General features: G+C 36.3%; 1 protein-coding gene across 1 annotated transcript in view; it reads left to right on the top strand.

The window, feature by feature from the left end:
• The window catches only part of COL24A1 (collagen type XXIV alpha 1 chain), a 379,684-nt gene that overhangs the window by 340,191 nt on the left and 25,962 nt on the right, over positions 1-13,531 (top strand). The window contains exons 53-54 of the mRNA XM_059377096.1: positions 8,018-8,053; positions 8,157-8,183. Of these exons, the coding sequence (XP_059233079.1) occupies positions 8,018-8,053; positions 8,157-8,183 (63 nt within the window). The remainder of the gene's footprint in view (positions 1-8,017; positions 8,054-8,156; positions 8,184-13,531) is intronic.

The following is a 13,531-nucleotide window of genomic DNA, read 5'->3' as shown; positions in this document are numbered from 1 at the left end:
TATTTTTAAGTTCTCTCTACACCCAACATGAGGCTTGAACTCCCAACCCCGTGATCAAGAGATGCATGCTCTACTGACTGAGCCAGCCAAGTGCCCACCCCGAAACAGATGTTTTTAATTTGCAGAAGCATGCCCTTCATATTTTCTCTGGGGACTTACTCTAGCAGAAAGCAAGGATGACTGCACACAGTGAAGTCATATGCCCCAGGAGGAGTGGAGACGGGAAAGGAAATTACTAGTGAATGAATTAGAAAACATTTGAGGGGTTGGGACATGATAGTTGTCTTTAAACATTTGAAAGGAAGAGGAAGAATCTGTATAATATGAGTCACTCTCCAGGATATATTTTAAATTGCTTATTTGTTGAATTGAATTTTCCATTTCTGTGCTTAGCTCCCTGAGAGACAGTGAGCTCCATAAGAGTATGAAGTATATTTAATACAACCTAATTTCCAGCCTGTCACACAACTTAGCACATAATTTATACAGAATAGATACCATTAACTAAATGGATGGAACATTAAGGCTGATTTCAGCTCAATATAATAATAAGCTAATATAATAAGGAACCGCTTTATTTTTTTAAGGTTTATTTACTTATTTTAGAGAGAGGGGTAGAGAGCATAAACAGGAGGGGCAGTGGGAGAAGGAGAATCTCAAGCGGACTTCGTGCTGAGTGTGAAGCATGGAGCTCCATGCAGAGCTCTCTGAGCAGTGTTCCAAGCGGGGCTCGATCTCAGGACCCGGATATCACAACCTGAGCTGAAACAAAGAATCTGCCACTCAACTGATGGTGCCATCCAGGGTCCCCAATAAGGGGACTATTTTAAAACAAGATAGTTTTGCCAAGATAGTGAATGCCTGTCAGTAGAAGCCTAATGACTATCCTTCTGAGTTACTGGACTGGTAGTCCTCTACTGAGTAGGGAACTAGAATTTATAAATCTAAAGCCCCTTGCAGCTCTAAGAGTTTATGATTCTAAAAAAAGAAAAGTAAGTAGACATCCCATAAAAGAACAAAGAAAGGTACAGAATATAAAGAAGAGTTTTTTTAAAGTAGAGGCGAGATTGTGTCAAGTCTGATTCTTATTCTGAATCCATGTAAGTCTCCCACTCTTCATCACTGGCAGTGTTGTCCAGATCGCCCTGATGTCTCCCTTGGTCTCCTGACTTCTTTGTGTTCCTTCCACTTTTCCCTACTACAGTTCCTTCTCTGTAGCAACTAAAGTGATACCATTAAATCGTAAACCAGAGTATATCACCCTCCTCTTTAAATTCTTCCTATGACTCCTTCTTGCACTGAGAATAAAGTCTCAATTCCTTACTTTAGTTAGTCTACCATAGCCTACAAGAATTAGCCCCAGTTTTTCTCTCCAGACTCATGATGTAACTCCTTTCCCCTTCCTACCACACTTCTCTTTATTCTTTGGAACTGCCTTCATTTTACTTAGAGAATTCTTTCATCTGCTCTCCACATGGCTGGTTCTTATCTCATTCTTCAGGTCTATGCTAAAATACTATCTCAGAGAAGCCTTGCATCATCATTTAGTCTCATTATTCCTGGTCATTCTCTTTCACAATATCCTGTTTTGTTTTCTTTCTAGTAGTTAGCAGTATTAAAAATTATTTTTCTGTCTCCTCTGCTAGGATATAAACTACATGAGATCAGGGAACTTTGTCTAATACACTGGTTATCAGTATCCAGAAAAGAATCTACCATGTAATAGGTAATATTTGAGAAAAGAATTAATAACTAAATGAATACTATTCCGTAAAATTAAAAGTCAACAACTATTTTCTGTTATGCCTGGTAAAGTAGCATTTACTGACAACTACTTATTAGTCTTTTGCTCTGTAGATCACCATAGTTCCCTTCATAAATAAAGTGAAAACTCCTAGTACACAAGGTTGGGGGAGGAGCCGAGTGGTATTTAGTATAGGCAATAAAATTAGCTGTTGAAAAAAGGATTAACTGGCACATTAGAATTTACTGGGGTTTATTGTTGATTAACTAGTACTAAGTATCTTTTTATCACTTCTTTCTCTTTGATCCCACTATGGCTTAAGGAACTTTAAAAAAGTAATCTTTTAATTCCTAGAAATCATCAGCATCAACTTTATAGAATGTACAATTTAAACCATACTCTGCTTTCATCCTATGGAAAAGCTTAATAACATTTCTGATATTCTCATTAGGATTTTTTTCAGTATTTTCTGCAGGTTTGTTTTCTTTAAGGGAATGGTTTAACTACCTGACTACCTAAAGACTTTTAGTTAATTATTATGTTTCCAAATATATCCTCAAGGGGGTCAACCTCAAGTAATATGGGGCCTCCCATATGCCCAAAATGGGACATTTTTGGAATGAATTTTTTTTTTAATTTTTTATTTTTATAAACATATATTTTTATCCCCAGGGGTACAGGTCTGTGAATCACCATTGGAATGAATTTTTATTAGCCAAGATCTATTATATTGAGACAAACATGATATATCACTCTTCATAAAAAATAAGAAATATAAGAATATATCAAGCAGGCTTTATAAATCTTATTTTTAAATCTTCCATGAAGCTGGCATAAGAATTTATAAAGCTATGCCATTTTATACTAAGACCAAATCATTATTCAATGCCTTAAAAAAAAAAGTTATAGCTCATTATACAGTATATGAAATATATATATCTTTTAGGATAAATTTGGGTTTCCTGGCTAGGAAGCTTTTATGTTCTACAATTTAAGGTTACAAACTCCAGTATTGGTCCCAAATAGGTCCTCTCCACTGCTGAGAAAGTTGTTTCTGTATTGCCGTATATTAAAGAGTGACTTTTTCCTTTCTATTTTATATGTGCTCCATATCTGCCTGCCTTTGGTATATATATTCTAAACTGAGCCAGAGTTTTATGACATCCTAGGAAGGCTTCCTAGCATATAGCATGTAGAAATCTCTCCTCTTCCCCTGCTTCAAAACTATCATGTTAATGCAAATTAATCTTTAAAAGTTATAAAAATTTCCTGGTTTCCATGAGACACCAAACACTTTCAGAACATGATTAATTTATGAAGTAAGTAATGCAAAAAAAAAAAAAATCACCAGAAATAATAGATATAATTAGTAAAAAAAAAAAAATAGAATTTTAACTCATAACAAAAATAATATCCTAGTGTCAATCATCTGAAAAGGGTTTTAACAAAATGTCACAACTTGAAACATATAGCTTAAAGCCACAGAAGTAGAAAAAAATAGAGAATAATCTCAGCATTTAAATTTTTAGATTAGTTGTCTCATTTTTGTAGCATATTATTTAATGAAAATCAATAAAATGTTAAAGAATACAATTGACATTTTCTCACATACTACCTCTAAGTTCATGTGTCTTCACAGTTCTTGATTAGCAGAATTATCTTATTTGCCTCCAGTTTGAAAGTGAGGAAGATGCCTTATAAGGAAAAGCTAAGTTATGGGAAAATATTTCTTAAATATTATCAAATTAAGAACTTAAAGTATATATGTATATGATTTTTTAAATCCATAGATAGCATAATTCATTCAAATATTATCAAACTCTTTTAATTCAAGGACATACTTCCTTACATTCATACAAACTTCAAATTTAAAATTCCCAACTTGTTTCAATAAGTCAAGCAGAGAAAGACAACTATCATATGATCTCTCTGATATGAGGAAGTTGGTGATGCAACATGGGGGCTTAAATGGGTAGGAGAAGAATCAATGAAACAAGAAGGGATTGGGAGGGAGACAAACCATAAGTGACTCTTAATCTCACAAAACAAACTGAGGGTTGCTGGGGGGAGGGGGGGTGGGAGAAGGGGGGTGGGGTTATGGACATTGGGGAGGGTATGTGCTTTGGTGAGTGCTGTGAAGTGTGTAAACCTGGCGATTCACAGACCTGTACCCCTGGGGATAAAAATATATGTTTATAAAATTCCCAATTTGTATGCATGTGACTACCTTCTTTCTTCAAATACAACATATGAAGGAGAAAATTGATAAAATGTTTGAAAAATCACAATTTTAAAGTGAGTCTTAAGGATATATCTTCACCAAACCTTCTTACAGTTGATATAGCTGAGATCCAAATGTGCAACTCACTCAAGGACAGGCAGCTAATGAGGTACAGAGAAAAGATCACAGTCCAGGTCTCCCAATTCCTTTAACTATTGCACTTTTCTATTAATTATAGTGCTTCTCAGAAAATAAGCTTTAGGAGCAACTTGATAAGAAGATGGTATAGACAGACAGATAGATGCCTCTCACCTACATTAAGAGTAGCTCAGCCATTTATATGGCAGATTCCACATGAGTAGGTTCTTAATTTGTAGTTATCCTCTGTGCCTTATTATTCACTGATTCCTTATAAGCATATTACTTCTAATAAATCTTATTTAATATTACTAAATTCCCAATTAAACCCTCTAAATCAGTGGTTCTCAACGAGGAGCCATCCCCTGCCCCCAAACCACACACATACCACAGGAGACATTTGGCAATATGTAGAGACATATTTAGTTGTCACAACTGTGGAAAAAGGAGAGTTGCTAGTTGCATCTAGCAAGTAGAGACTAGGGATGCTGCTAAACATCCTATAGTGCAAGCTTCTCAATCTATAAGCCTGCCTAAAGTGAAGATTATGAAACTAAGTCAAGATTGCATTTACATTACAGCAAAGTCTAACATATTCAAGTTCAAGAATGTGCACATATCAGTATTTTTAAAGAATAAGAAAAAATATGTTACCTTTGGAGGATCAAATGTAAATTCTGCGATTAAATGGAAAGAGTGTCTATTTCCAATAGTAGTGCTTTGACTATGGCCAAATTATCATTAGAAGCATTCATATTAATTTTGTTTCCCTTTAGGAAAGTAACACAGACAATCATAGTTTTATTATAAACTGCTTCTATTATAAACTGCTTTAAATACTTTTTTCTATAGTATCTAGAGAAAGTTACTCACTTTTTCTTATTGGTGAGCTAAAGGAATAGAAAAGAGCTAATAAATGTTATATTGTTTTAATATTTTGTTTTACTTGGCTAATTGCATCATTCTATGTAGTTGTTTTCTTAAAGTTGTTTTGCCCTGTCTTGTTTGGTTGCAAGTATTTCATTTGGTCACATTTACAATGACTGGACTTGTTTTGGTTAACAAAAAGAAATCAATAAAGTCAGCATAGAAGTAGCTTCTTCCTTTTATGATAAATTCCTCTTTCAAAGTCAAAGATATATGTTTTGTCCTGAACCACCAGTGATATTTTGCAAAATATCAAAATATGCTAAGTAGGGTGAAATGTCAACTGTTTTTTTATAATGTTGCTCCAGAATGGAGATACTTACACAGCCAAATTCATTCTGAGCCTATATATATTTAAAGGTTATCTCCAATATAACATTTCCGTAATTTATCATGCAGCTTCTGAGGTACAAGTTTCATACATTCTTTATTGTAAATTGTAATCATAAATCATGCAAACCAAGAAATGTCCAGCAGGCATGGTACTGGAGTTCTCTATCATTTTTAAGTTACTGTTGTTTGCTCTAGTTGTCACAGGATATTTAGAATCAATAGCTCCAAGCAATACTTAATATAAGTCAAGTATAACATCAACTTTATTCAAATCTAAATAATTGTGTTTTGTCATCTGAAGATAAATTGTATTTTGTCATCTTTTAACCATAATCTGAATTTGACTCAATGTCGTCTTACCATTCAGTTGATCATCAAATAAGTGAAATTTCGAGCATTCTTTTTTTAAGATTTTTATTTATTTATTTGAGAGAAAGAGAGAGAGGGCACAAGCAGGAGGAGGGGCAGAGGGAGAAAGACGAGCAGACTCCGTGCTCAGCAGAGACCTGGATGGGGGGCTCAATCCTGGGACCCTGAGATCATGACCTGAGCCAAAGTCAGATGCTTAACTGAGTGAGCCACCCAGGTATCCCTTTAGCAGACATTCTTTCTCTCTCTCTCTCTCTCTTTTTTTTTCCACAAGCCACTTTATTTTTTTTTTATTAACATATAATGTATTATTGGTTTCAGGGGTACAGGTCTGTGATTCATCAGTCTTACACAATTCACAGTGCTCACCATAGTACATACCCTCCCCAATGTCCATCACCCAGTTATCCCATCCCTCCTGACACCCTGCCCTCCAGCAACCCTCAGTTTGTTTCCTGAGATTAGGAGTCTCTTATGGTTTGGCTTCCTCTCTGGTTTCATGTTGTTTCATTTTTCCCTCCCTTCCCCTATGATCCTCTGTCTTGTTTCTCAAATTCCTCATATCAGTGAGATCATATGATAGTTGTATTTCTCTGATTGACTTATTTTCTTAGCATAATACCCTCTCTTAATAGTGATTACTGTTGTTTCATTTTGAAAAATGTCAACATAACTCTTCACATTTTATTATATACATTTTAATTGTTCTAATTTCTAAACTAATACAAGTTAATTTTAATATTATGCATTCATTCAATACAATTTTCACACACCTGCTACAAAGTAGTCACTATTCTTGTTCCAGAAAGTGCGAAGGTGACTAAGACACTCTTAAGGGTTCCTAAGGATTTTCCACCATGTTATGTACTAGGGAATGCAAAAGTGGTTCCGTTGAGCAGGAGAGAGATGGTGGGGGAGGGGTGAGCAAGGTGGGTATAGAGTTTTAACTCTAAAAGAGGGATTAGAGTTAAACAGATAGGGAAGGTAAGGAAGAACATTCCTGGTCGAGGAAATAGCACATGCAAGAGAAAGCATGTGTGATGAACTTTGAAGATTCAGAGATCCACAAGTAGTTGGTTATATATGGAGTGTAGGTGTGTTTGGGTGAATAAGCAGAGGTGAGGCCCAGATCTTGAAGAGGAGGCAGGGATGTACATTGATTAAGAACATATACTTCTTTATCCAGTTGACCAGTTTTATCCTAGCTCTGTCCTGTATTTGCTGGTTGCCATTCTCTTAACTGAAATATAGCACACAACTTAGCATATAGTTCTCAGAAAATGAGCACACGACTAAGCATGTAATAAGTTCTCAGTAAATAGTAGCTATTACTGTTAGGAAGTTTATAATTTCTAGACAATAAAGAGCCATTGCATAATCTTAACTAAATAATGACCTGATTAGAGTTCCATTTTATAAATATAATTAACATAGTAGAGAGAATAAAGTCAGGACCTCAGATTAGGAGTACAAGCAACATGTGATGCCTTAGCTAGGGCTGCTACAACAAATTGCCATAGACTGGTGGCTTAAACAGCAAATATTATTTCTCTTGGTTCTAGAGGCTCTGAAGTCTAATATCAAGATGTTGATAGGTTCAATGTCAAGTGAGGGTCTTCTTCCTGGTTTGCAGATAGCTGCCTTCTTGTTGTATCCTAATATGGTAAAGAGATCATTTCTCTAGGTCATTACCATTCATAAGGGCTCCACATGATCTGTTTACCTCCCAAAGACCCCACCTCCAAATGCCATCACATTGGAGATTGGGGCTTTAATATATTAATGGGGATGACACAAACATTCAGTCTATAGCACATGATTAACATTAAACTAAGTCACTGTGAAGTAGTATTTTGGAGAGATTTGGAGGTCAATTCAACAGTGTTGGGTAACCAAATTATAGGTGGATGTTGAAGGAAAAGGAGGTGTCTAAGAACACTAAAGTTTCATCTTTGCTGATAAGGTGGAGGGTAGGAATAACGAGAAAAACATACTTAGACAGTATTAACATTTTTAAATGTTGTATTTCCAATTGTTTGTTAAAACAAATAAATTCAGTTTCTAGTAATATCAATAAAACATGAAAGTAAATATCCAGCTTGTTCATGAATGTGTATGATAGTTGAATACAAAGAGGGTATGACTTCAAAACAGTAAAACAACTTTGAATCTTATGACCTGCCTCACATGAAAGGCAATGATAGAGGTTGAATCTTAGTTGTCTTGTTTATATCAAACCAAAAGCATAAGATACATGTATTGTGCTTTGTCTCCATTTCTTCTAGGGTCCCCAAGGGCCACGAGGTCAACCAGGACCTCCAGTGAGTGTATTTACATTTATATCTGTTTACTGTTGATGCTTATATGCCTTGCCTGGTTTGAGATCTCTACTGAAAAATCCTTTTTTAATTTGTCATGTTATAGGGTCCACCTGGAGCACCAGGCCCAAGGGTAAGTTTTCTTGGTTTTGTTTATTTTATCTTAGTATAATATATTAAAGCTTTTTAAAGCTTCTTCTAACTCCCTGTTAAAAAGTGTTTCTCTTCCCTACCTCTGGTCTTTTTGCTAATCTGATATAGAGTCTTCCCAACTATAAAAACAAAATCTAAACCCCAGATTTGTTGTTTACAAAATAGGGATGATCTCTTACTTTCTTGGGTGAATTTAAGCATTTTTTGGTTTTTTTTTTTTTTTTAAGATTTATTTATTTGAGAGGAAGAGTGGGTGTGGGAGCAGAGGAAGAATGAGAATCCCAAGCTGACTCCCCATTGAGCACAGAGCCTGACCCGGAGCTCAGTTCCATGACCATGGGATCATGACCTGAGCTAAAATCAAGAGTTGGATGCTTAACTGACTGAGCCACCCAGGTGTCCCATGAGTTTTATATAAGATGTAAAGCACACAGCACAGTACCTGGCATAAGTGCTCAATAAAATACTAACTCCTTCCATTTTTCCCTACTTCAAGTTCTGGCTCTCCTTTTTAAAATGTTCTTTTTCTACCAACCAGTAATCTACTTCTTGGGCTTTATATGAATTCTTCTCAGTTACTGGTGGCTATAGAAGCCCTCAGATTTCTGTACTTGCTTGTTATCTATGACAACCCGGAGCTCTCTACCCCTATCTTTGAAGCAATGCTTCTGTTGCCTCATTATCAACTGTTATCTCCTGGACTCTAAAGTTCCAAGTTTGGTTTCCCACATGCTGTGCATTTACTCTACTACTCAGTAATCTATTTGTCTTCCTGCTTCCTCCAAGAGGTCTCTTCCATCTCCAACCTTCACCGATGCCCACTCCTATGGCAACCTGGTCAAATACAGTGATCCTTGTTCAGATTTCCTGCTAAAAAAGGTCCACCTACATTATCCCAAACAATGCCTAGTCCTGTGCTTTCTAGCCTTACTTATTTCCACATGCTGCTCTGATGTCGTTTGGATCTTTTGACAGTTCTAGTTGGCGGATCACTGTGGTCTATTCTGAACAGGCCAGGAACTCTTCATTTCTCTCAGCTTTTCATCAGGGCAAAGAATAACTTTCAAGCAAGATGCTATAGTAAGATTATCTCCTTGGAGACAGGAGATTCATTCTCCATGATTTTTAAAAATTATTCCCCATTTCTGGCCATCTGACTGGGGGAATGAAACCTTCCCTGGCATGAACATCAATAGGAATGTCTTTCTTTTTTTTTTCTTTTTTTTAATTTTTTTTAAATTTTTTAAATTTATTTTCAGCGTAACAGTATTCATTGTTCTTGCACCACACCCAGTGCTCCATGAAATCCATGCCCTCTCCAATACCCACCACCTGGTTCCCCCAACCTCCCACCCCTGCCCCTTCAAAACCCTCAGATTTTATTTATTTATTTGACAGACAGGGCTAAGCAGAGAGCCCGATGCAGGGCTTGTCCCAGGACCCTGGGATCATGATCATGACCTGAGCTGAAGGCAGAGGCTTTAACCCACTGAACCACCCAGGTGCCCCAGAAATGCCTTTCTTTAATCTTAAATTATTCTCTACTGTGGTCTTCCTCACCACCCCTGACTCTCCACAAAGCATGGATTACAAGTACCTTCATCAGTTTTCTTCTCATTTTATAATGACTTTGATGTAAGTCCTAAAAGACCACTGACAAATTAGAGATGTTTAGTGAAATTTTTCACATTGAAATACCAAACTTTGTGGCACCATAGCCCTGTCTCACTTGGAAAATATTTGTATGTGTTCCTATACAGCCAAAATGAAGTAACGTGAGAGATTTTTGCCCTGAACAAAATATGGATAAGAATATATTCTGGGGCGCCTGAGTGACTCAGTGGGATAAGCCTCTACCTTCAGCTCGGGTCATGATCTCGGGGTCCTGGGATGGAGCCCCACATTGGGCTATCTGCTCAGCAGGGAGCCTGCTTCCCTCACGCTCTCTGCCTGCTGCTCTGCCTACTTGTGATCTCTCTCTGTGTGTCAAATTAATGAATAAAATCTTTAAATTAAAAAAAAAGAATATATACTTTGAGGTATTATTAGGAGGATTAAATAAGAAAATATATGTGCTTGTCACATTGTAGATAAATTTAATAAATTTTAGTTTCTTTATTTCCTTCTTTTCTTTTGTCTTCTTTCTTGGTCAGTATAAAAGCCGGTTCCTTATAATATCTTTCTGGGATTTGCACAGTCTATTGTAGGAAGTGGCAATGTAACCCTGAGAAGAAGACTTCTAGAGCAGAAGTCTAAAAGTCAGTGAAAAAATATCTATATGTTTTTCCTAAGGTCAACTTACGGTTATACCTTCTTTGAAATTCTTCTTAATTCCTTCTCATCACACCACAAGGTAGAACTGATCACTTCTCCTTCATATTGGTAATTATTTTCATGCCAGTATCTTTCTATTATGCGATTATAAACTCTATAAAGGTGGAAACTATTTTTTTTAATTTCTCTTCTATTTAAGCCATTAGTAAGTGTCTGTTGAGTGAATGAGTAAATGAGTCCAAAAAGCAAGTTGCATCTCTTGGAAAATTTCATTGGGAATCTTCCAAGATAAAATATTTCACTTGGAGGGAAATAATGTCTAGAATGGAATAGGATCATAGGATCATAGAATTAGAGAAATACATTCTTTTAGTAATTTATTTAGCAATTATTTGAGACTGGCTTGTGACTTGTTTTTTTTTTTTTTTTTTTAGATTTTATTTATTTATCAGAGAGAGAGGGCGAGAGAGCAAGCACAGGCAGACAGAGTGGCAGGCAGAGGCAGAGGGAGAAGCAGGCTCCCTGCCAAGCAAGGAGCCCGATGCAGGACTCAATCCCAGAACGCTGGGATCATGACCCGAGCCAAAGGCAGCCACTTAACCAACTGAGCCACCCAGGCGTCCCTGACTTGTGACTTGTTAGTTAGTGATTCCTTAGACCAGTTTATTGAGTTTAAAAAAAAAAAAAAAAAAGCATTTGACAATATACAGCATCTTTTCCTGATTAAAACTCTCCAAACTATAGGGATCGAGGGAACATATCTCAATATCATAAAAGCCATCTATGTAAAGCCCACAGCAAATATTATTCTTAATGGGGAAAAACAGAGCTTTTCCCTTAAGGTCAGGAACACAACAAGGATGCCCACCCTCACCATTATTGTTCAACATAGTGCTAGAAGTCCTAGCCTCAGCAGTCAGAAAACAAAGAGAAATAAAAGACATTCAAACTGGCAAAGAAGAAGTCAAACTCTTTCTCTTCAGAGATGACATGATACTTCATGTGGAAAACCCAAAAGATTCCACCCCCAAGTTAGTAGAACTCATACAGCAATTCAGCAAGTTGGCAGGATATGAAATCAATGCACAGAAATCAGCTGCATTTCTATACATGAACAATGTAACTAAACAAAGAGAAATTAAGGAATCAGTTCCATTTACAACAGCTCCAAAAGCTGTATGATACATAGGAATAAACCTAGTCAAAGAAGTAAAGGATCTATGCTCTAGAAATTAAAGAATACTTATGAAAGGAATTGAGGAAGAGACAAAGAGATGGAAAAATATTCTGTACTCATGGATTGGAACAGTTTAGTGAGTCTTATTCAGAATTCTTTTGAAATGAAATGAAATAGAATAGAAAAAATATGGGAAGTGACTGCTTGTGGGTACAAGGTTTCTTTTAGAGGTGATGGAAATGTTCCAACATTAAATAGTGGTAATGGCTACACAACATAGTGAATTACAAAAAGCAACTGAATTGTATGCTTTAAAAATGGTTAAAATGGTAGATTTTATGTTATGTGAGTTTTATCTCAATATAAAGGGCAAAAAATTTTAAACAAAATTCATGTATCAGTCCTAGTAAGAGTAAATATGGTTTTTAAAACTATTCAGTTCCATGTATGTATTGTTGTGTGAATCTTATCATGAAGTAAAAATATATTTCTTGCTATGGGTCAAGATAAGTTTAAAAACCTCAAATCCAGTTTAACTCCCTTTTTTTTAAAGACCTATAGAAGTAAAGATGTACCCAATTTTCTAAAGAAGAATAGCTCAAAAGTATTTCAGGAAAAGGAATATATATTGATGGTGTTTTTGAGTTTGAGGTTATTATCACAGCAATGGCCAGACTTCAGTGCACATGGTAGAATATTTAGAAACTAACAAATCTTCAACAGGATGCTAAAGTTAACCAAAAATGATTGGTGGGGAGGAGGGAAGAACAGGAATATGTGTGTTGGTGTGGGGGGTAGAAACAGTAATCATTAAAAATAATTAAATGAGATAAGGAGTATTCAACTGATTTCCTCCAGTTAGTGGGTCAGCTGTGAAACCTGGATTGGTGAATACAGAGGCTCCCGCTGCTGGGATGGCCTGGTTCCCTAGGACAAGAAGTTACTTCCACTGTGGAGTGGGGCATGACCTGAAATCAGTTCTTATCCCATAAAGTTTACCCTATCCAGTGATCTTTTTTTTTCTTCTTATTTAAGATTTTATTTATTTATTGGACAGACAAATATCAGAAGTAGGCAGAGAGGCAGGCAGAGAGAGAGGAGGAAGGAGGATCCTCGCAGAGCAGAGAGCCCGATGTGGGGCTCTATCCCAGGACCCTGGGATAGTGACCTGAGCTGAAGGCAGAGGCTTTATCCCACTGAGCCACCCAGTGGCTCACTTAACTTCCAGTTAAGATCCAGTGATCTTAAGACTTCAAAAACCTTTTAAAAATTATACTGCTCCTCAAAATACTAGAGTGCTCAGACTAACTCTAGATTTTATTCAAATAAGTTGGGAGAGAATTATGAAGATTTCATTCCCCCAAGGTATAATGAATTCTAATTCCTCTCAGTGCCAACAACCTGATTACTTCTTATTTTCTATATTCTATCTTACGTGCATATTTTTATACTTTAAGTGATTTTCATGTGAGAACACGTTCTCTCTAACAAGAGCTCATGGAGGGAGCTTCTGCTTTTACATTCCTTCACTGCAACTAATGAGAGTTTTACACTCAGATGTGGGCACTTGGATGTTGCTGAATGACTTCCCCCAGCACATCCTCTTAATAGTCTCTCTGAGCCTGTCCAGGGAAAGGCTATCCTTGAGAAAACATTGAATGCCTGCTATGTGCCAGGCATGACCTAGGCATGACCTAGGCTTTGGGACTTCATTGGGAATTATACAAATATATGTATAGCCAAGAAAATTTATGAGTGACCAATTGTTACAACATTTCTTTCTAATGCTTATTGGGGGGGGAGCCTTTTTCATTGAGCTGACATTTTTTTTTTTTTAATTTTTTATTTTTTATAAACATATATTTTTATCCCCAGGG

This window comes from Mustela nigripes, chromosome 14 (genome assembly GCF_022355385.1).
Source record: "Mustela nigripes isolate SB6536 chromosome 14, MUSNIG.SB6536, whole genome shotgun sequence".
NCBI classification, from domain to species: domain Eukaryota; kingdom Metazoa; phylum Chordata; class Mammalia; order Carnivora; family Mustelidae; genus Mustela; species Mustela nigripes.
This window is presented reverse-complemented; position numbering and strand designations above follow the sequence as displayed.